Here is a 24,766-nt window from a genome sequence, read left to right on the forward strand (position 1 = left end):
GTAATGTCAGTGTCTTACCTGGACGCTGGTCATTCCTGTGAATCATCACAGTTTCATGCTCTGTTTGCCGTCTCGCTTCATCTGCCTGACCTCCTGCCACCGTCGTGGCAAAAAAGTACCGAGCCGGTGAAATCGGATCATCTTCCATGGCATACCTGATGGTTTCTCACGGCACACATATGTGCCACGGCATGTACATCGCTAAAAGATTTATAAATCTGAGTACATAAGGCAGTGAAAAGGACTAGAATTATGGTCCAAAACCCCCCGTATATTAATATTTCTAGGCTGAATAGTGATGCGTGATATATAACTGGGTATTTTCTACAGAAGTAACCTGAAATATTGAGAACTTTGTTTCATTAAAACAGACTGGTACGCATAAAATGCACTTTCCTGTGAGTTTTTCTAATCTTTTGCAACACATGAAATTTTAACACCTTAAGACAGTAATTTGCACCATCCATCTTCTATTGCTGATCGAGGTTCGGGTCTCAGGGTCACCAGTCTGAGCAGAGAACCTCAGACTTCCCTCAGGTCACCTCGTTCAGCTCTTCCGGGATTTTGATAAGCATTCTTGACTTGGTGAGATGTTAGGAAGTTGTTCTTCTTATCATGGACGGTACTTGTCTTCTGTGGTCTGAGGACTTTTAGTGTTGTTGAGTTTCCTGCACTCCTTCTTTTTAGGAATCAGACTGTTGATTTGAACACTCCTACATTTTTTTTGCTATCTCTCTGCTATCTCTCTAATGATGGCCTCCTACACGTGTATCACTGATATGAAGTTCAACTTGAAATAAACTCTAGATATTTATCTCCTTAATTTGTCATGAAACAATGAGTGAACAGACCTCACCTGGCCACGAACCTGCCTGTCAGCCAGTTGTCCAATTAATTTTGAGGCTTTAAAATGAGAGACAACAGTTCATGCAATACTTTTGTCAAACTCTTGAGTTGAAACTAAAAGTCTGCACTTCACACCTGTCAAGCTTCATCATATGTCCAATGATATTCCGGACATCTGTACTAAATGTTTAGTTGAAAAAGGAACTCTTCTTCATTGTCTATGGGAGTGTCCTAAAATCCAGGACTTTTGGAAAGACGTTATCAAATATCTGTCTGAAGTGTTTAAGGTAAAAATCCCTTTAAAAGGAAAACTCTGTGTACTTGGAATATATCCAAGGGAATTTAAGCAATCGGGAAAAAAAACTAAATTACTGGACTATGGACTACTTCAAGCCAGAAGAGCCATTGCGCTATGTTGGAAGAGTATGGATGCTCCCTCCATGGGACTCTGGAAGAAGGAAATTGCAGTCTCTCTAGGCCTGGAAAGACTAACATATATTGCCAAGGGCAAACAACGGGACTTTGTGAATATGTGGAAGCCATCTATGGATATTTTAGGGAGTGGAGGTGAAGGACATTTATGAAAAAGAAGGAAAAGAAGAAGGGAAGGAAGGGAAAATCTTGTCTATCCTATCCCATTGTATTTTTGTATTACTGTGAGAACTATGCTCATTTCTACATTTGAATGTGATGTAGGCAGGTTTGATGTATGGATGGATGTGTGAATGTGAGGGTGTTCAACATTTGTTTGTATTGTACTATAAAAAATTTCAATTAAAATATATGGAAAAAAAAAAGTCTGCACTTCAGTCAGGTCTACTGTGGTAGTGTACAGAGTGAAAACCACAACAAGTCACTCTAAGTTGCACTTTTTATATACAGCGGTCCCTCGTTTATCGCGGGTGTTACGTTCTAAAAATAACCCGCGATAAGTGAAGTAGGGAACTTTATTTTTTACAATTATTATAGATGTTTTAAGGCTGTAAAATCCCCCTCTACACACTTTATACACTTTTCTTAGACAGGCATCGACATTTTCACACTTTTCTTTCTTGTTTAAACTCTCAAAGATCAAACCTTTATAGAAAAACCCTGTTTTCAGGTCCAGAACATGGGAATAGATCAGCTGCAAGCAGTGTTGGGAAGGTTACTTTTAAAATGTATTCCATTACAGAATACAGAATACATGCCCCAAAATGTATTCTGTAACGTATTCCGTTACGTTACTCAATGAAAATAATGTATTCTGAATACTTTGGATTACTTAATATATTATCATGCTGTTTACAACTACGTGAATGTACTTTTGCTGTGATTTATTACTGTTACTGAAGGTCCAAACCGTAGTAAAGGGACCTCTGGCTAATACGGTGGGTTCTGTGTCGGGCTCGTAGCCGAAAACTAGCTTTACTTTGTTGTCTGGGTCAACTTTGCTAGCGAGAGACAGAGAGAGGCGTTGAAAGGCTGCTCCAACGGAACTTATTGTTTTCGGAGGAAAACACGAACACGGTGTACAGTCGAGTCTTAACAGCTTACTTACAGCTGGGCTCGTCAGGCACTCTTCTTGGCTGCAGTGGTTATTATTATATTTACATGCTTCCAGCTCCCGTTTTTGCTCGATGACAGCTCATACTTTTCCTTTTTCTCCCTCCCTCGCTCACAGACACATAACGTGTATGGCAGTCCATTCTCCCTGCAGCACGGACTACACTGCCTATGATGCTACATTCTTTAGAGCTATACCTGTAGCATTCTGCCTGTTAGCTTAGCACAACAACAACAAAAAAGCCTCTCTCACCCAGAAAACACGCAGAGAGAGAGAGAGCGTCACCCTGTAACCATGGCAACCGTAACGCTGCCGCCTGGAACAACAGAACGTAGCTGTCAAACAAAACCCAAACAGTCCTGACCCGCCACAATATGAAACAGGAAAGTACCGCCGTGTAATCCATTTATTTCAACAAAGTAACTGTATTCTAAATACCACCTTTTTAAACGGTAACTGTAACGGAATACAGTTACTCATATTTTGTATTTTAAATACGTAACAGCGGTACATGTATTCCGTTACTCCCCAACACTGGCTGCAAGAGAATTCAACATTAATGAATCAATGGTATGGAAGTAGAGAAAGCAAGAAGAATGAGTTAAGTTTGAATTGTCTGACGGTTTTGTTTCGCTTAATGTGCCTTATAATCCTTTGACGTCGACACCGTTGTGTTTGTTGTCTTCTGCTAGCAAAGATTTATGTAAATTTGACAAGCTGAACGCATTCTGTACTGTACAGGAGACACGGCACGAGATTGATTAAAAATGGTCTACAGCCAATCAGGACGCAGAACACAATGCGCTGTAAAAAAAACCCCAAACCAAAAAAACATCCAAAATTGCACCGTCGTGATATAGGGAGGGACCACTGTGTACTGTTCTAGAGGGAATATCTTCATATTTCTACACAAATTCACAAATCGCCGCAAAGCTGGAAGTCTGAAAAGCCAACTTTATTTCTATTACAGAATCAACCAAGTGAACATTTTACATCATGTTTTTTTTTCTTTAAAATTTTTTTTATAAAAAGAAACAAAGTCACAATTTGAATGGTGATAAAAGAAAAGATGCCATAAATAGTTTGATTCAAAATGGGCTGAGAAACAAAACAGAAACACAAATAGACAGAACAAAAAACACAAAATAAAAAAGCATGGGGATGTTTTGTGGGTGAGTTTGATGAGAGACAGGCTGTTTCCAACCACAGAAACACAACACCCTGAACATGTGCACAAAAGTTTGTTTTTTAACTATGTAGTGTCCGCATGACTCATAGCAACACCCCAGCATATAATACCATATCGGCTCTGTACATGTGTTGTATAAAGTTTGGAGGTTTGAATTGTTGCATTTACAACAGCAGAAAAAAAACTGCTACATGATTTATTGATCCATGTTTATACATTTAATCAAAGAGACAATGACGACACAGGGTGAAGAAACAAAGATCCTGAAGATGAAGTCAGTGTTTAGTGAGAGAAACCAGCAGGCTGTCCTGCGAGAAAACAGCATGTTTCTTTCTAGTTTCCATGAGAATAACAGGAACGTGTCTGAGGCTCACTGTCAAGAACCAAAATGTAGCTGGATCATCTGGATTTCAGAGGCCAAAAAGATCAAAATTAAGTTTAAGCTGAACTATCTACATTCATCACCAGAGTTAGTTGTGCTTTTATTTCGAAGGCGAAATGCAAACAGGAAGTCTGATAACCACGTTTGGCGTTGATGAGCAAACTTCTCAAGCCAAAATCAGATAATAAAGTCACTGTGTTTTGGTTTTGCATATAAAATAAAACCAAAATACGTCAAACTGAAAGCGTGCTTTTGTTTTGAAATTATTTTGCCTCAATTTGCTTCCTGCAGAAAATACCTGGACCCCAGAGATCACAAGTGTAAGTAAAGTCTTTAAATACCTGAAGAAGAATATTTCTCTCTCTGATGCAGGTGGATGGACGCAGCGCTGCAGCAGCTCATCTCACTGTTTGTTCCCTTTTTACTCCTTTTTTCTTTTGTTTTTTCACAGAAGGCCAAAGATTTTAGTAAAAATTAGACAAAAGTTTCATTCAGTAATTCTACACACTGTTATTTAATGCAAAAATCCCAAATGATTCCTGACTGTGCCATGACTAACGATTCATGCATGTAATGAATTTACTGTGACGCAGTTCTTGCCTCACTAAAAAGTGTTTATGACTTAGAGGCGATGAAACATCAGGAACCATAAATGAGGGCCTGCAAATAATCAAATCTGCTTCTAATAAGGGCCTCTGACTTGTTGTCAGTTGACTCTGCTGAGCAAAGACACAGTATTCAGCAGGTGTGTTCTCATTCTACCATTTTCTGTGCTGAATATAAACGTGGAGCTGGCCGGACGTGATTTGAGTTACAGATCTGAGGTTTCCCTTAGATTTTTAACTTTGACTTTGTAACTTGCTGCTTTAAGATGCTCACAGGTGCCTCGACTTAGCTGTGATGTTGCTCTGGCCCGGACACAAATGTCAGATTTGGCTCTTTTTTTTGTGCGTTAATTTTGGCTGAACATCAGGTTCAGGTAGCAGCATCAGTCGAATCAGTGAGGGGCCAGACCTGACATCCGGAGATGGACCAGACCAGTGTTTGATAGTCAGTAAAAGCTCCTTTAGACAGCAAGAAAACTGTTGTTGCTGGGGTTTTGACAATTTATAATAATCTGCAGTCTTTGAATCAGGCATATAATTTGATTCAAAATGGGACGAGTCGTGCTGAGTCGGTAGATTTTATGTCATCTAGCTTAGTCTCAATCTAAGAATCACATTGACTGTTGATGGGTTGATTGCAGTCCTTTGATAAAAAAAAGAACTTTTTATTATGATTATGAAGCTAAATAATTTAATATGATGTAGGTGATAAAAAAAACGATATTTTTCTATGGCTGTGCTGGTGTTGGTTTAATGAGCTGCTGTAGTGTTTGCTTCCACCTGCAAAGCAGCTTTCTATGTGTAAAGGCACATGACATCAGTGTGATCCTTCCGGTGTTTATACAGTACAGCAGACAGAGGTGAAGGTGTCCCGTGATCGGCCTGTGGCTGCATCTGCCAAACCCCACCCCCTGAGCTCCCCATGCAGGCCAGACATTGCAGAGACAAACAGAAACCATTTTGGTGCATCTCAATGTTCCCTTCAACATTTTAAAAAACATAAAACGACGGCTCTATGAGTGTGTTACAGAAGTGGTCCTCTATCTGCAGGATAATACCATCTGTGTTGACTGTCTCACATCTGCTGTAGCTTCTCCTCGTTGTTGTTGTTATGAAGGCTGAGGTTCAGATCAAAGGCCGACTGCTTCCTCAGAGCGCGCGGGATCACGTTCTTCTTCAAAAACTTTTTCTTCAGAAAGTTGTTGCTCATGCTGTAAGGAAAGTAGGCGTAGAGGAAGTACATGAGGCTCAAGCCAGCGCCTGCAAAGTAACGCGGCTGAGGCTGCGGTGCCAGCAGCGCCTGCACGATGGTGTCAACAACAGGCTGGAGGTTGGTGGTGGTGTGTTTGGCGAAGGTCTGGAACAGATCCTTGGTCTCGGTCATGTACTCCTCACCGTAGTCCTCAAGCAACGCCGGGGACAGATTCTGCAGCAGATGCTTGTGCTGTTTCTCCCAGTAGGCGGAGTTAGTGGACTGAGCTGCAGACAGAAGAGGGCAGTGTTGCCATAGCAACATCAATGACACCAAACCCCAACATTGCTTGCTTTTTAACTTCAACATTTAAAGTGAAAATCCATTTTAGGCCTTCGGTGTGTCGTTTTTTAGGTTTAGAATCAGCATCTCTGCTTCACATGCAGGTTTAATTTCAACAAAAGGGACGGCTGCAGCTGCCTGCACAGAATCAGCAGCTTTTGACACTTCACTCCTCTGCCTCAGCGCGAGCCTTGACTCAGCTGCGGACTGGCTGTTTAACTGTTGAACATGGTGTCAGCAGGTCTTGGAAAGTTCAAGTTTAAGAGTGGGATAAGAAGCTTAAATGCAAACCTGTTTCTTCAGGATTAAAGAGTAAACGGATGGAAAGTGAGCCAGCTCGGTGTTTACATCCCTGTCATCACCACAGCCGGCGTGACGGGAACTCCTCTCGGTGGTTCTTTTGCTGTCCTACGTTTTCCTGTTTGAAGCTTCTGTTTGCTTTTATTGTTTTTGTGAGGACCCAGGAGGACTAGAATAGTTTTGGTCACACTGCAGTGGTAAACATTACACCCTGTTTTTATTACAGCTGAGTGCAAGTGGACTTTTAAAAGCTTTTTTCACTGTTTAAAGAGTTTCTTTTACCTTCAGACCAATAAGAAACACATTTCACTCTAATGTGTGATAATAAAGTGTACAAAAGTAATTTAGAGTTTAGGGTTAAAGCTGATCCCATCACTGCCTGGCAAACACTGGTAAGCTATTAACTAGGGCTTTCCTGGAGGAGACTAACTTTCTTTTACTGCAGTCTTCAATGGTTTGTAAAGGCCTTTGAGACAGCCAATCACACTGTTTTTCAAATCATATAAATAATGAAAAAATAATCAGCGTTTGTGTGGTTTAGATCAATATTAACAGTCCTACTAGCAACATTTAAGTATTTAATTTTAATTTCCAAAATGCACTTTCTATGCTGATGACACCATTATGCACAAGTTGCAACTTGCTTTTTGCTACTGCCAAACAATTTATTTAAGATTTGTCAATTTCCTATAGAAGCGTAGGAAGAAACATGAGATATTTCATGCTTTTTAAATGTTTATGAAAATATGATAAATAGCTTTGGCATAACATTGAATTAGATCCCTTTACAAAGTCGTTAGGACTGCTAAAGATTTGAAAGCGTAATTTAATTGCATGGAGCAATGCATCTATTGGTTGATGCTCAGGTGTTTATTTTCTCCCAGTTTCTGCAATTATGTATCTCAGGTTACAACAGACTCTGAGTCAGAAGAGAATAATGCACTGATAGTATAATATACTCTATTGCACAGTCAGAACTTTTAAAACTTCAGGGACTTTTTATTGTCAGTACTTTAATGCGTTACTGCTAATTTTCCTAAAGTAAATTATGCAAGTACTTTCTCCATCACTGGCCTTTGGTTGTGAGTTAGATATTGTCTCTAAATTTCAACATAATCAGGTTGTTGAGTTGTTATTTTGATCTGTCTCCTGAGGAAAGCAACTGCAGGACAAAGTGAATTACTGAGGCATGCTCCCTCCCTCCCTCTAATCATATCCATCCATCCCCGAAGAGTTTCGAAATCACAAGTCAGCACTGAGTGTGTGTGTGAAAACAGATGGTCCGTCACACATGTTTCTCATTACGAGCGTACTCTCCTCAGCAGGAGGGCTGTCATTGGGTTTGACATGAGGCCAAACCACATTGTACAACTCCTGCAGGATGAGGAGTGCAGTTTATTCCTGATGGAATTAATAAAGATCTTAAGCTTATTTCTACATCTCACCTCAGCGCTTAGCGAGCCCTTCGTCACAACTTGTTTGGCAGCCAAACAAATGTTTTCATATTCCACTCATCACTTTTACCTTTTGAACCAGAATGTGGAACAGTTTTTAAAAATTTTTACTTTAGTTTTTCACAGATTTCTTGGTCTGTCAATATTACAGAAAATTATTTGATAAGAATATGAAGTTATGTGAACAGTACGAGTTGGTTTGAAAACAGTGAATAAATCTAATTCTCTGGTTGGTACCATTAAACGAAGCTATTAAAAATACTACAGTTTAACTTAAAAAAGTGTCAAATAAAGTTTCTTTTAGTTTCCCATGTTTATAATGCAGTAACATTAGTCCTTCTCTCACCCCAACCGGTCGCAGCAGATGACCCCGCCCCTCCCTGAGCCTGGTTCTGCCGGAGGTTTCTTCCTGTTAAAAGGGAGTTTTTCCTTCCCACTGTCGCCAAAGTGCTGCTCATAGGGGGTCATATGATTGTTGGGTTTTTCTCTGTATCTATGAAGCGCCTTGAGGCGACTTTTGTTGTGATTTGGTGCTATATAAATAAAATTGAATTGAATTGAATTGAATTGAATTGAATTAACAACAGATTTATTTCGTTTGATTAAAGCTTCTAACTGGAAAATGAAAATATTAAATATTGGATGACCGTTGATTGAGCCTCGTGGAACTCCTACATCTTATCACATTTCATATAAAAATAACAATTTTTTTCCGTTGACTTTTGTGCCTTAGTAGGTCTGAATACCAGCATGACATAAATCATTCATGCAGGTTTTTAATTGACTGAATGCAGCCAATGACCCAACTATTGTTTGACCTCAAATCTCTGTTCATTCCTCTGTAAACTGTGGTGAGTTGAGGTGTCCAGGGTTTGGTACTGGTACCTGTCCTGTATGAGGATGGCAGGATGGTGGACACTTGGACTCCCCAGGGCTCCAGCTCGTGTCTCAGAGTCTCAGTGATGAGGTTCAGAGCTGCTTTAGATGCTCCATATGCTGCCAGGCAGGGAAATGGCTGGTCACCTAAAAGCACGGGTAAAGCGTCAGCATGACATGACATGTAGTAAGATAAAGGCTAGATACTCTACAAAAGAATCTTCTTTGTTTGTTCTGCTGCTGTGCAGCTGCCTTCACCCACAGAACCAGACCAAATGAGCCCTAAAGTGCTTTCTTTCCTTCCTGTTTTTTAAATCTTCACTTGAACTAACTTACGCAGGTTTCAGAGTATTCATCCACTGGTGCGCAATGCCTGCACTTACTCAGGTGCTAAGTTCAGAAAACCCTCCAGCCTTTCTCACAACAGTGCTCATAAGACATAATAAACAAACCATCAAAGAAACTTGTGATTCAAGTTACAGAAAAAATGAAAAAAGTGGGTTTTGCTTCTGCGTTGTGGTCAAAGAACCACATCCGTTCACTTTGCTGGATCCAGCTGGACTAAAAATTTGACATAAAAAACTAAAGTAACAAAATGTAACTAGTGGAATTTTTATTAAACTGAATCAACAAAATGCAAAAAGCTGATCTGGGAAGAAATTCTTAAATAAATTTGTACATTATGGCCAAAATTAACTATAACATTTCTATGCGCAGTAGCCAAATTAGCTTTGTTATAACAGCATATATTAGTCTCATTAAGTCCACTCTTGGATATCCTGGTTATTCATTTCTGTGTTAGATGTAACAATGTGAGTCTAAGAAAGAGGACGATATTTATCTTCTGCAGATGTGTTTAGTGTTTTTAGGGCCCAGAGCATGAACTGTTCCCTTTCCACCTCACCACATACAGAGAAAATGTTAAACTCTGTCTTACAGTCTAACCCACAGCAGATGTCAGTGGAAGCTGCTGAGCTCATTAACTGCACCTGGGGATGAACCTTTCTGATTGATTTGGTTGCACTGTGGTGTTTTGGCGTGATGACAGAGTCGAGTCGGACAAACGGCCGGCAGCAGCGCTGTTTGTTTGCTTTGGCTGTTTGAAGGCAACAGTTTAAGTGTGGCTCACTCACTTTGGAGCACTTAATTAAGATTTATCACAGCATCTTTGTGTGTGTGTGTGTGTGTGTGTGAACGTCTCAAACACACACCGGCGGGACTGGAGATGGTCACAATGCGTCCCTTGGTCTGTCGCAGCAGCGGCAAGAAGGCCTTGGTGATGCTCAGCGTGCCGAAGAAATTGACCTCCATGCACCCACGGTAGTTGGACATCAGCGACAGCTCGACTTCTCCGAAGTTCACGCACACGCCGGCGTTATTCACCAAAGCCCACAGACCTGCAAAGACAAACCAACGCACGGCAGAGGTTAGGAAATGTGGTGTGTTGACACAGACACATGAAAGCACTAATGATAAAACAGATGTTTGCTTGTTTGCCAGAGGACAACAAAAAGGCCAATTTAATCGTTACTGACATGACAGGATACATTTAATTAATTACAGCGTTTCGGATTTGATTGTGAAAAATCTTTTTTAGGAGATGCTGACCTTTGGTATTCAAATCAATAAAGACTTTGACTTTAGTATTATTTATTACTACTTAAGTGAAACTTAAGGTACTTGCACTCCAAGTATTTGATGCTATTTTGTATTTTACACATATATTTGCGCACAAATACTGTGAAATAATGTGAACCATTCTAATTGTTTTAGTTTTAATTATCGAGCTGACTGACAGAACTTTAAAATTTAAATCTATCTTCTGTACCTTACTTTTGAAGACTTTGGGTATATTTGAATAAATAAGTCATTACTTTTCTAATGATGGACATATTCTATGTTTCCTCTGCGGTGAGAGTCCGAGTACTTTTGATTGATCTCTTGGATTCACAGCGAACATGTGGAGGCCTGGTGTGTTTTCTCAGAACTTTTATGTAACATTTGTTCCGCAGACGCTCAGACTGCCAACACATTCAGCTGTAGTACACCAACAACTCTCTCTCTCGCTCTGCTTGTGTAAATAAGCCTCACTCGTCCTCATCTGAGGCGGCTGTCCCAGAATCACAGTGTTTGTTTCGGGGGCCGCTGTGGGAACTTTGTTTAGGTCTGAGCTGATGAATGATAAGCAGGTAAACAAACCTTGACTCTGGGTCAGCGGTAAAAAGGTCAAACATAAAGTTTCCAAACAAGAAGGCAGCTGTTCATGTTCTGTGAACTGGAACTGATAAAACTAAAAGTGTAAAACCGAAGCTGCTTGAAATAAGCTGCAGTAAAGAATTTTATTGTGAAAGGGAACCTTAATGTGTCTTTGTGGTTATTAATGAACACTTATTACCACTCTAAGACTCCTTATGTAAGGCAGACATCCCCACAGAGCCCTCTCTTGGAGTGATCTTTGGGTTCCCTCCCTGGTCAAGCACTATCTTGCTCAATTACTAGTTTTGTCTGACAGCCAGATCTATGAAGAGGCACTCCAGCTTTCCTTTCTTTGGCCTCTGGGGACACTTGAGGCTTTAAATAGAGTGTTTTATCCTCACCATAATCTCTGCTTATCAATGTTTTATTGCATAATCAGGTGTGTAGCCTTCTAAACTTTGTCCAATGAGCTTCAAGACATCTTAATGGCAATTCAAGCAAACAGAATGCAGCAGACGGGCGTTTGGTGCCAAAGAATTCGTTTCTAAATGAGACATTTAATAGATTTGCAGGATTTTTCTAAAAGTACGTTTTTATTTTCTCATAGCTGGGAAATGTTATGGAAAAACTACAACTCGACTGATCTTCAATTAAAATAAAGCAAGAGGGGATTCTTTCTGAATCTTTTTCTGAATCGGCTCTTAGAAATCTCCAAGCAAACCACACAACAGTTTCATGATTTATGTCTCGCAGGGAGGCGAATCCTTACAACGTGACTGTGGCCAAATCCATGTCCCAACAACACGAGTTAAAAAAGTGCACACTCATGCAAGGACATAAACCACACGCACAGTTCCAGCGTGTGTTTAAGTGACCTTTCCTTCCAGATATTTTATTACACCCACACACGCGCACACACTGTGTGTATCCTTAAATGACTGGGACATGAAGCCAGCGGTCTAAGATGTCTAATTACAAAGCCAGTGGGTGCTGCAGGGCTGAGCCAATCACAGACTGAATCAACACTCTGATATCTGCGTGTGAAATATGAGACACCTGCACTACACCTCTCGAACAGTCCTCCACTCGCAAAGCAGTGGTTTTGCTGCCCGAGCGCCTCCTCTGCCACTGATTTCCTAGAAGGCTGTTGGACAAACTCCACCGCACATTCCTGTGCATCGCTGCCCGCGCTGAACCAGCACGCTGTGCAGAATCAGCCGACCATTTAAAGGAACAGTCCAGCATTTACATCTCATAAATCTCTCTCCCTTCGAACCTTGATCTTGTGAAGTTCACCAGAAGCTCAGCAGGTGATTAAACTTTATCACACCACCATGCCACCTCATGTCAAGTCACAGGTTAACCGACAGGCCACCTCGCCGCGGTAAACCCCACATACACCTGTTCCCTGCAGATTGCTGCTGTTTTTCTGAACTCCTTCCTGTTCCAGTTTTGTTTAACCCTTAACTGCCTCGGTGACTTCATTCATAATCACTCAGCTCCCTGCAGTCAAGATGTCACAAATTTAGTGATGCCAATGTTGATGGAGCTGCTTTGAAGTTTAGTTCTTTGTATTTTTTTAATACCCAAGACTTTTGATGATAACAGGTCAACAGGTGGAGATGTATTTGAAGCTGCTGACAATTTCGTCAGAACATTTCAAACAAAATCCAGAAAGATAGTCACAGATTATTTTTCATGCTCTATCGACATCTGGACTCCAGAGATTTGTTCTTTTTATGGGGTTCAAAAGGTTTTTTTTCAGCTTTTAAGTTCAATAAATAATCTGTCCTTTGTCAAACATACTTTGAACCATATAAAATATATTAAAAGTAAAACTTGGCATCATTCCTGTTTTCTTTGGATCTACTTCTAAAACAGAGTACAGTTTGGAGAAGACTACACGAGCCATTGCGATGAGATTTAAATGTTACATCTCAAACCGCAGTCACAAGAACACGCGATCATCCTAACTTGTGACTCTGAAACACTTGATAAATGTGGCGGTAGCTCCATTAAACCCATTAAGCCTAATCCTAGCTGGTTTGTCTGGTATGAACAGACTCCGAAAAAGCAGTTCGTCTTTACCTTTCAGCCCCAGTTTGGCTTTGGTGTCCAGCAAGGCCTGTTGCACTTGTTGTGGCTGGGTGATGTCCACCTGGAGGAGGGTGAGGCGGTGTGAGCAGGTCCTCTGCAGCTCCTTGGCTCCGTCTCCATTCAGATCCAACACTGTGGCGAACACTTCAAAGCCCAGGGAGTCCAGATGTTTAGCCGTTGCATTCCCAAAGCCAGAGTCGCAGCCTGCAGGGACAAAGCGAGCATTTCTTTCAAGTTCATGTCTCTTTACTGTTAACATCAAGCTGCAGAGCCAACGACAAAGAAAACGAGATGCACTTGTCTTTGCCTCTGAAGAAAAAAAAAAGCAAACACTGGTTTTGGTTTATGTGACTTTGACACCTAAAAGTTGCTTTATATAAATCATATTTACCTATGTTATAAATACATGATACTTTCAGCAAAATATCACACAATGTTCTAGCAAAATATCTAATCTGGGACTCTAGTCACGCAGCTCATGGCCCCCGAACCAGAACCTTCATCCAGCAACTCTTAGCTGTTCTTGGAAACACAAAACTCAGACGCTTGCAGAGAAACACACATGTGAGACACCACCGCCAGTTCAAGGATATGTTTTCATATCTTTTGTCTGACAGTCTGTTCCTGACTCCAGGCTCCACCTGTACTACCTGCAGCATTATGACGGTTTCCTGGTTCTGCTCAGATCCTGGTTCAGGTCCTGAAAAGTCCCTAAACCTGCACAAAAGAGCTTTTGTTGGCTTAACCACAGGCAAGAGTCTGGGTGTGAACCTGGTTTCTGGTGTCACAGCATTGCACCCTGCACTTCCTCCATCCAGTCCTTCAGGTGTAGCTCACAAACGCAGAGTTTTCATTTCGAACAGAATCGGACAAACGATCGACTCAAACACAAAGTTCTTTGTTTAACGCGTGAACCTTTTTCTTGACCTTCACCAATGCTTGTTTTGTTTTTTGTTTGTTTCTGATGGATGAATATGGACATGTTTTACAGCACAACTGGAACGTTTTAATCATTACACAATAGTCTTACTGTTATCTGGGCTAAGATTAGGCATTAACACATGCATGGTGTGAAAGGAGTTTTCAGCCTTGGCAGAGGCATGCGGTCTCAGACGCTCTTGGCACTGTTTCACTGCATTTTTAAACGAAATATTTAGTCAATAATAATTAACAGATTCCTGAATTCCTTCATTCCCTGATCAGTGGAACGAGCTGTTATTTTTCCTCAAACTTTATGAGGAACCAACCACAGAGCCGTTGTGTTCACACACCCACATATGTTCCTCCAGCAGGACTGCAGTGTCCCTCAGAAAGAGCCACCGTGGGGATCTGTCACGTACCCCGCAGCTCGCCCAGTTTCCCAGAAGTCCTGGTCCTACAACCTGATCCACAGCGGTACTCGCTGTTCTGTTTGTTCTTTTGTGCAGCGGGTGTCTGAAAGAGCTCTGCTGGCGAGAGTGTCGAGGCGTTGGCAAGTTGTTTCTATCCGTGTCCTTGGAGGATTTCCAGAGTCACGTCCTGAGAAAAAAGCCGCTGAGTGAGAGTGAAATAAATACCTCAGCTCTGCTCCACGCTGCAGAAACACCTGATTCATAGCTGCAAACGCTTTCTGCTGAGTTCCACTTGCTGTTCGACTGCCAGGATATTTTGAGCTGTGCTTTGTTATTGTGAGCAGCTTGACATCTGATAACAGAGGGAAATGAGGGGAGGGGGAGCCGGTTTCATGCTGTGATGTCTTTTAGCTCTCAGACTCAAACAGAATTAACATAAGGCCAGGAGACCAGCTCTTGAGTCTTGAGTCAAAGGGCCACCACACACAGCCGAGGGTCTCAAAAGGAACTATACTATGTGCAGATTTAAAGTAACTGATTGTTTTCTTCATCTTTGTTGTTTTTTGGTGAAATTCTGAATTCATCCAATTTGTTTGGCCCCTAAAGAGCATTTTCATCTCAAAGAGCAGAGAAGAAAAGCACGCCTGTTAATGCGCTGATCCATCCTCGGTATACCGAGTGTGTGACTGCAGACGCGGAAACCCGACTAATGAAAAATTCACCACGTCATCACAGTGCTGAAAAAGCTGAGCCCAGCTTAGCACTTTCTGTGTTAGCCACGTCAAAAAACAAACAAGCTTGTCTGACCCTGATCCCCTTCCCCTTGCATAACACAATTAATTTGATATGTCCGCTCAAATGGGTAGTCGTATGATCCTATTCATCTTCAGGTTCCCCGGGAGCTGCAGATTCTTGGTTGATGGCTAAAGGACAGCGACAGGAGAAACCACATTTACAGAAACAGTAAGTCCTGTTTGCTGCACCATGGTGTGGTGGAAAGCGTATTTGTTTGGTTTGCTTTGTCATGATTCGTACATCAAGGTAGTGACACCGTTTGAGATGTGATCAGGGCAAAAACGAATACGTAGGAATAAAAAATGTTTGTGTTTGTGGTCAGAGGTTTTGAGGTGAATATGTGACTGCGGTATTGCAGAAAAGAGGATCCAGGTCTAAAGGGGAGCAGCGCTGCAATTTATGGCTGAGGCTCTGAGAGGCTGCTGAGGTTGAGAAAACAACGTGTGCAGAGACAGAGAAGAACAAATATGAATAAGGTCAAAAAGACACTTTGTAGAGACCTAAATAACTGCATTCATCAGCTCCATCCGCACATGCAGAAACTGCCACAGACAGGAGTGCTAACTCACATAAAACCACTAAAATTTTAATTTGTTGATATTAAACTTGCATAGTGTGTGGCAAATGTGCTTCCCAAGAAAAAGACAAAAATACCACGAATCAGTCAAGAGGTCTGCGGTCTAAGTGAAGACCCCAACACCAGCTCGCAATCCTAAACTTAACCCTGTGGTTTGGAGAGAAGTAATAATATGTCTTTGTAAAAAGAAACAAAAAAACACCAAAAACCCTCCAACTGTTTTCCCCTTTTAATCAAGAGGAAAATGGAAAGAAAAACGTTTTTCCTTGATTACCAAGGCAATTTTTCCTGTACTGGGGAATCTCCTTTGGTTAATATAACACCCTGCAGACAGAAAACGTTATAGGATACAAAGACTGCCATCAATCAGACGAGGTTAAAAAACGACCCCGAAAAGTTACAGATGTGGGATGAAAAAGTCAGGATTGTGATGTTACAGCGCTGTTAGTGAAAAAGGGTGACAGCCCACGTTTGTGCCGAACTACGAAATGTGAGCCATCGCTTAGTGTTTAGAGCTTCATGAAAAAGTTTAAAGAGGTGTGAAAGAAATGTGTCTGAGGATTTCTATTTCTCCCTTTTGCTAGACTTGGAAGGTCATGGAGGTCTATAAATGAGCTGTGAGATACACCTGGAAGTGATCAGAACTGTCGTAGTATCACATTCACACCTAATATCTGTGTTCGGAGAACTTCGTCGTTAACACAGGGAATAACCCAGGAATGTAACCATGAGAGTTCAAGAAACTCACAGGAGCTTCTTGGACGAGTAAACGAGAAGTATGATTGGTGTCTCTGCAGAGGTTGTAGAGATGTTTAAGGGTATTTTATGAAGTTCTATGGACCATTTGGGAGAATGCAGTGGTTTCCAATCTTCTTTTAGACTTTTTGGACTAAAAGGTCTAAAGCAGCGGTCCCCAACCTTTTTTGCGCCACGGACCGGTTTATGCCCGACAATATTCTCACGGACCGGCCTTTAAGGTGTCGCGGATAAATACAACAAAATAAAACTAGTACCGGTACCGAAAAAAATAAGATTTATTCATAACACACGTGAAAAGACCCAGGATAACCGAGTTAACGATAAAAACGATAACAAAAAAACGCTGAAAACCGATAAAAACCCTCAAAACCATACATTTCACACCTGAGCCTCAACTCTCGCGGCCCGGTACCAAACAACTCACGGACCGGTACCGGTCCGAGGCTCGGGGGTTGGGGACCGCTGGTCTAAAGCATACTACTGTTATGATGAGCCCGTTCTCACTCCCGAGGCGTAACATGCCGACGTTTTGTCACGTCCCGCGGCGTTCCTGAGGAACGCAAAAGGAGACCTTCGGCGTTCTTATGGTACGCGGCGGGTTATGGGCGAAATCCAGTGCAATGACACTCCCGCGGTAATAGACGTTCCAGCCCTGTATTCCAGCCCTAAACCTAACCTTATCCCTAGCCCTAACCATAACCTTTTTCCTGAGGTTAACCAGGACTTTAATGATGTTAAATAGCGTGTTTCTAAGGGATTTGAAGAAAAAGAGCGAACATGTGTAGATTGAGTCCATATGGTTCTCATATTTCCTCATTTTTCCGAGGTCGTCATTTAGGAACGTGGTGGGTAGCCGAAAACGTAATATGTTGACGATTTGTCACCTAGCGTAAAATGTTACGCTTTGGGAGTGAGAACGTGTTGGTTATGATTCACAGAGAGGTTTTAAGGATCCAAGATGAAATTCTAGAGACCCTTCATAATGTGCCAAAGTCAAGATTGGGTTGCATGTTTACAAATGAAAATATTCCATGTCATCTTATCAAGATTCTTGAGAATTTTAATTTGTCTGGAAACTGCACTACAGTTTAAATCTATGATTTAGCTTGCTGGGTTTGAAGACATTTTGGTTGGATCACAGGTTTCTGCTGACCAAGCTGACGATGAGACTCCACGTTTCACTTACTGTTCCTGTTGATGTGACATCAGCGAACGCGGTTTTTTCACTCCTTGCCTTCTGTGGTGTTTTTATGAACAAAATGCTTTCGGTGCAAACATTGAGCAATGTTTTCTAATATCCTGCTATTATTTGCCTGACTGCGTGAAAGAAAAGTTTTCTGTGTGTGAACTCGATGTGAGGACATGATGAAGGTTGCCATTGCTTCATCAATGCTATTGTCCAACTGTAAGCAGAGGTCAAGACTGCAAAGCTTGCAGAATCAAACCTTCGAATAACAAAACCTCAGTTTCTAGACTGTTAATAAGCAGATGCGTATTACACAAGACTTCATCCCGGATGCAGCTGCAAACACTTTTTAAAACTTTTAAAACTCTTGACTACGACATGAGGTGAACTCTAAGGCACTCATTCAGTCTGCGTTTATGAAACGGTGAACTCTGATGAACTTTCTGTTGAACCGAGTGACTGAGATGAGGGAGGAGAAACAAAGGGTGGAAGCATAAGAAAGTGCACGAGTCAAATGGGAAAGGAAAGTGAAAAAAATTCAAAAAAAGGGAAACAGCACTATGAAACGAGGAAGTAAAATGTAGAAATGGAAAACAATGAAGGAAAATGGAGCACAATCGAGTAAATACAGAGAATGAGAGAGAAGAACATGAATAAAATGATGAAAGAAGACGGGCATACAAAAGAGCAAAGATCGAAAGAGTAGAAGAAAGAAAATCTGATTACTCAGTTAAGGGATTATAGATGTAATGTAGGTTTTGCTACAGAAATATTTTGATTGTTAGTTACTGAACGCAGCTGTTTCAACGTGGAGAAAGTGGTTTGATGAAATGTGTAGTTTAGACATTCATGCTTCTAATACAAATGTGTCTAACAGAACCAAGTTTGTTTTTAGCTGTTTGTCTGTCAACAGGATCAAATTTAATCAGACTTGGAGAGATGAAGCCCGAGCAATGAAAGAAACCATTACATTTTGGTGGGCTTCTGGCAAGATGGTGCTTTGGACTTGGTAGAGGACTGGGATTTGTCTAGGGCAGGGGTGGGCAACTCCAGGCCTCGAAGGCTGGTGTCCCTGCAGGTTTTATATGTCCTTGAACCAACACAGCTGATTTAAATGGCTAAATTAGCTCCTCAACATGTCCTGAAGTTCTCTAGAGGCCTGGTAACGAACTAATCGTTTGATTCAGGTGTGTTACCCAAGGTGAGATCTAAAACCTGCAGGACACCGACCCTTGAGGCCTGGAATTGCCCACCCCTGGTCTAGGCCATCTCCTGCAGGAGACTACTGCAGGCGTTTTAGGGCTTGAAAATTTGGGCTCATGTTCTCCTGCAGGATGAAACGCCTACCTTCTGATGGTGATGTAGAAAACCTTAGATTCTCATCAACTTACCATCTTAAGGTGTCCGTCATCAGCAGTTCTGACCATGTCTCCCTTCCCTCACTCTGAAAGAGTCTAAAGGCTCTGAGAGGTTTCCTTAACACGTTGGCAGGACATCAACCTGCAGCGCTGCCCAGTCACCGAGCCCTGACTTCAGCCCTCATCCTTTGAAGAATGTAGCTCTGTTTAGAACAAATCAACTTGCTTTCTAAGAGGTTTACTGCAGCCTTTTGTTCCACCCTCTGCTCTTATTTCCAGAATGACCAAACGTTGACCCTAACAGCTTTCGGCAGAGCCAATTAAGAACGATCTGTCGGTTGAGATCTGGGATCTGGACCTCTTAGATATTTCCCCTTCTACTGGGTTGAAGCCAATGTTCAAAGGGCCACGAGAGTGAGAGAGCTTTCAGGCTGTAATCAGATCTCAAATAAAGCTCCGCGCCGTACCTACGTGAAGTACTTGATAGTAGGATAACGTGGTTGGTGTGCAAAGATGTGAAGCTGTGGTGATCTTCATGCACGCTCGTGTGTGTCTTGGGGATTTATGTCTTGCCATGTCAACAGACCATCTCCTGAAGCCCTACAGCTCCCGTGTCAGACCGCTTAGTCTGCAGGATATGTTTGTTCTGGTTTGGGATTACTTTGAATCTGTGTCATGGCGGATGTGTACAATCAGACGAGTACAGACGTGAGAATCTGACTTTTTAGCTGTTAGAGGAACGCATGTAATATTTTATTCATTGATCTATTAAATCCACAGACCAACTAATTGGTTTAAGAGTTTTGGCTGTTTCGCTCTATTAAAGGTAGTGTTTTGGTGAGTAGTCAGAGTAAGACGCTATTGTTTTAGTTCATCTCATTGCCTCTGCTATTGCTGTTTAATACCCTATCATCCTTTCGCCCTAAAGGTGTCGTCTCATTTGAGTTTGTTCATGCATTGGATTCGGGAGACAGACACTATCTCTACTTTTAAGATTAGGCTTCAAACTTTCCTTTTTGCTAAAGCATATAGTTAGGGCTGGACCAGGTGACCCTGAATCCTCCCTTAGTTATGCTGCAATAGATGTAGGCTGCCGGGGGATTCCCATGATGCATTGAGTTTTTCCTTTCCAGTCACCTTTCTCGCTCACTATGTGTTAATAGACCTCTCTGTATTGAATCGTATCTGTTATTAACCTCTGTCTCTCTTCCACAGCATGTCTTTTATCCTGTCTTCCTTCTCTCACCCCAACCAATCACAGCAGATGGCCCCGCCCCTCCCTGAGCCTGGTTCTGCCGGAGGTTTCTTCCTGTTAAAAGGGAGTTTTTCCTTCCCACTGTCACCAAAGTGCTGCTCATAGGGGGTCATATGATTGTTGGGTTTTTCTCTGTATCTATGAAGCGCCTTGAGGCGACTTTTGTTGTGATTTGGCGCTATATAAATAAAATTGAATTGAATTGAATTGAAATGCAGACTTCTGCTCCTCCAGTATCCTACCATCATTTGTGCCTGTAGGGTAAGTAATACTGGAGTCAAACGTTGTGCCAATTCATCCAGACATTTCACTCTTAACGAGAGAAGTGGACTTACTGACACCGAGACCAGTTTATGGCGAACATCTGTTTTTCTAAAGGCCTGCTGCTTGATGGATGCTGTGTGATGTGTTATACTCACTGGTGCCGGTGCAGTTTAATGCGTGAACGTGAACAGCTTTATTTGTTTAACCTAGATTTTTTTTCCTCCCGTTCAAAGGAGCACTCCTTCCTGTGTGGGAGGTGAGTGGCAGAGATCTGGACCACACCTTTGATCAAAGTGTAAAGGTGTTTGCAAACAAACTGACATCCCCACAAAGCAAGAAAACGTAACAGGAAATACGGGCCAATCCTGTGCAGCTGAATGACATTTCACATTGTTTGGGATGATAATAATTAACATCGTGTCTTTTATTTGTTTGAATAATACACAGAAAACCTCCCAAGATGCATTTTACCTGTGCGTATTTATGTAATTGCTCCGGTATTCGGGTTTTTGATTGCGCGCAGCTTACAGGAAATATGTGCGTTGGTAATAGTCTGTTTTTTATATGTCAAAAAATGTCAGAAACTGTGTGTGTCATGGGGAATTATCATCACAGTAGCTGTTTGTAAAAAGTGACCGTAGCCACTGTGAAGTCTGGTTTTGAAGCTTAAGTGTTTGCAGCCAAAAGTGACTGCCAGAGGCTGGAGTGTCAGGTTATTATGTAAGCCAGTGGATAACTGCATTAAAATTCTCCATAGGCTCCAACACGGTCAGTCAAATATTAAGAAAGCTCAGCAGGCGCTTAGAGGAGACATCGCGGGAACCACACCTTTAACTTTATGCCTTGATAGAATCTAATCAAGTGAGTTATAAAAAATAAACACACCCTATAATTATTTAGTAAGAAATTGGATGGCACTGACCGCTATCGAGACTTACCATCGTCACTGTTATGAAATTGCAAATGTGACCTCTTGCTTTTTCTCCACACGTACTTTTTATCTGCTCGGATGTGATTGGTCGATAGAACTTGGGCTCCAAATTAAGAAATTTCACGCCTTTTTTCTGAGCTTAACTTCTCCAAATGTGAAGCTAGGAGAACGAAACAAGTAATAAATTAAGAAAACAACAGGTAATGACTAATGAATAACAATGAACACCCTGTCAGTAGATCAAGGCAGATTTCATTGTATTTTTTAATGTGATCTGTGTTTGACATTTACAGGGAAGCAACGGGTAATTTAACACAACGGCCGAGCGTCTTTCTGTCTCCACAGTAACGGCTGTTTCCTACCTTTCAGGGTTACCCGAGGAGCAGTTTGGGAAAGTTTCCACTATATGTGTGCTTCTACGGAGATTACAGGAGAGTACAGTTACACAAAAGCAAAGCGTGGTGTGATTAAAGTGACGCATTAATCTGTAGATCTGATTATCTCGTTAACTACGACACAAAGAGGCCTGGGCCAGCTGGATGTCCGGCAACAAAAGTGTGATTAAGGCTGCATGGAGACGGAGGTCAGCCCACACACACACACACACACACACACACACACACACACACACACACACACACACACACACACACACACACACACACACACACACATCCATGAGTATAAGTCTTCTATTAGACTCACTCCACAGTGCTCAGATAACAGAGAGCGCAGCAAAAACAGTCATCTGTGATCAGCAGACACACCGGTGACGTTTCCCTTATACGCTGACTTTTATTGTGAAGGGAAATCCCATTTGACCACCGCACTCCCCCACCCCCTCCCTGCAGGCGCCCATTGTGCATAAAGTTTATTCCCTGTCACACACACAAACAGAGAGCCAGCGGGACCTCACCACGTCTGTGATCATTTACAGTCACACTAAAGATTACAAAACTTCTCCTTTTCACCTCTGAAAGCCTGCTCGCCTCTACCCTTCCCCTCAGAGGCTCTGTTGAAAACAGTATAACATTAAGTTTTAAGGCTGCATTTAATATTTTTCTGCTCTGCTTTTGCATGCTTGCATAAAATTCTAACTGCAAATTACAGGATCAGGGATCTTTATAAGCTTTGGGATTCCTGCCAGCTTGAGGTTTATTTTAGACACAGAACACCGATGTACTGTAATTTCAGGACAGATTTTTCTGAGGGTAAAATAAGCACATCTTAAATGACATGCTCCTGCTGATAGATACGTTGATAAACTCAAAACAAGTTTGAGCAAAATCTGATGATGCACTTTTCAGAAATTTACAAAGTTGCCTGTTTTCAAGCAAAGATTGTTGGTTTTCATGATTTTGGAGCAACCGGTTCCCCATCTTCCCGACACCCAGGATCCTAAATCTGACAGAAACCCTTATCATCCAGGAGAAATTAGGAGGATTTCACCTAAAGTGCACAACTGACAGCAACTAAAAAGACTGCATACACTACTGTTGTGAAAATAAGACCCAACCCAGAATAAATACACAAACGTCTGATTTCTAGTGGCGATAAAACACCCGAATGAGTGGGCAGTGCCTCCTCTTACCTGTGATGATTACGGCTTTGCCGTGGGCGGGCAGCATGGCTCGTGGCTGGCTGGTCTTGGTTGCATAGTAGATGCAGAAGGTGATGCCAAATAGCACCAGGAGCAGCATGGCCGGTAGGCAGAACGCCCACAGCCTCTCCACCAGCACGGTGGCCCCCAGCCAGGCCACCACGGTGGAGGTGGTGTTCAGGTGGGACGCCAAGATCTTCTTCATGGCTCCGCCGATGAACACAGTCACAATGACCAGGTAAATCCAGAAGGGGAGAGTGTAGTCTTCCATCACTGAAGGAGAGTATGAGTGGCTTTTTCACCTGTTCTACCTGTCTGCCTGATTCTTACCTGTCTGCCTGATTCTTACCTGTCTGTCCTTCTTTCCTGCAGCTGCAAGTTTGAAGTTTAAAGGAACAAGAGCGTGCTGTCCCCTCTGTCAGATAGTAACTCAGTCTGGGTGTGTGTCTATTTGTTGCTCTCCCTCTCTGCTGTACACACTCCCTCTCACACTCTGTGTATGTTCTGACGAGCAGCCGGTACAGAGCTCTTCGGCTGCTTCTCTCACTCACTGTATATATAGAGATCTGCAGGGGAAGGAGGAGGGACTAAAGGCTGTAGCCCTGCATCTAATCTGCAGCCCACACACGCGCGTGCACACACACACACACACACACACACACACACACACACACACACACACACTGAGAGAGCAAGTTTGGCTCAAGAGCAATCATGAGTGTGAATTACTTGATCGTTTATCAAAGTTTTTATGCAATAAAAAAATAAAAATAAAAACATAAGCACAAACTTGACATACACACACACACGGCGCGGGAAACGTCATATCTTATATGACTTCTCTGTTTCTACTGATAACGTTTTTATGAGTTTCACAGGTCAGAATGTGACCTTGACTTGTGCAGCAGCTGATCTGCAAGCAGGAAAGCTGCCAGAAGTGGAGATACAAGGTTTTCACTCAGCGGACAGACTGAGTCCTTTGTTCGACTGACAGCTCGCATTAAAATCTCATTCACTGTTTAAAAAGAAGACAAACAAATAAAATCCCAATTCCAGAGCTCTGAACGCCCGGTGTTCAGGAAAAACCAGTAAGCAGACCTCATGTTGGGCTCAGTGGTTTAAGAATGAACTTTTGTGCTTGAACTTTATGATGAAATTTGTATGAGATCATTACAGCGCCACATGGAGCTCATCAGAAGACTGAGACAGATTACAGATTAGTGTATTGATAAATCGAATTTAGTGACGTCAATAACGACTGCACTCTTAAAGGTCAACACAAAAGCTCCAGTTGGAGTTGTTGTCACACTGCTGCACATCATGCAAAAACCACAAAAATCAAAACCTTCAAACAAGCACCGGCACCCCCCTGCACCTCTCTCGTCTCCTTTAAGTTCTTTGCATCACTGTATTTGCATTTGCACTGTAATGATGCCTATATACCTTTGAGTAATGGATGCAGGATATTCCTTTTTATGGGCCGACGTTTGCTCATCGAACAGTTAACACGACCTGCGCCAGTTGCTCCGGCTGAGATTGACCAGACAAAGGAGACTTGGAACTGTTGGGCTTTTTTTCTGACTGAAACTTGGCTCCGAAACAACTTTCTCGACTCATTTCAATTTGGTGCTTGACACTCCCAGCCAGGGACAAAGAGAGGAGCTGGGGCTGTTCTCCGATTAACA

The 24,766-nt window shown here is 42.0% G+C and overlaps 1 protein-coding gene across 1 annotated transcript; it reads right to left on the bottom strand.

Annotated features, from left to right (window-relative positions):
• Positions 1-3,622: 3,622 nt before the first annotated feature.
• hsd11b2 (hydroxysteroid (11-beta) dehydrogenase 2) lies at positions 3,623-23,627 on the bottom strand. Its single transcript, XM_006779684.3, has 5 exons — positions 23,073-23,627; positions 13,017-13,229; positions 9,944-10,129; positions 8,742-8,879; positions 3,623-6,047 (listed from the first exon to the last, which is right to left on the bottom strand). Exons 1-5 carry the CDS (start codon positions 23,350-23,352, stop codon positions 5,644-5,646), a joined length of 1,221 nt encoding a protein of 406 aa, XP_006779747.1. The 5' UTR covers positions 23,353-23,627; the 3' UTR covers positions 3,623-5,643.
• Between the last annotated feature and the right edge of the window lie 1,139 nt (positions 23,628-24,766).

This window comes from Neolamprologus brichardi, chromosome 1, assembly GCF_056152115.1.
Source record: "Neolamprologus brichardi isolate AB-2024 chromosome 1, ASM5615211v1, whole genome shotgun sequence".
Lineage (NCBI taxonomy): Eukaryota > Metazoa > Chordata > Actinopteri > Cichliformes > Cichlidae > Neolamprologus > Neolamprologus brichardi.

Bases quoted from the DNA above. Each gene is read 5' to 3' on its own strand.
- hsd11b2 (XM_006779684.3), bottom strand. From the start codon at position 23,352: ATGGAAGACTACACTCTCCCCTTCTGGATTTACCTGGTCATTGTGACT. The intron at 13,230-23,072 runs GTAAGAGGAGGC...TTGTCCCTGCAG, and splicing joins CAAAGCCGTAATCATCACAG to GCTGCGACTCTGGCTTTGGG. The intron at 10,130-13,016 runs GTAAAGACGAAC...TTGTCTTTGCAG, and splicing joins AGCCAAACTGGGGCTGAAAG to GTCTGTGGGCTTTGGTGAAT.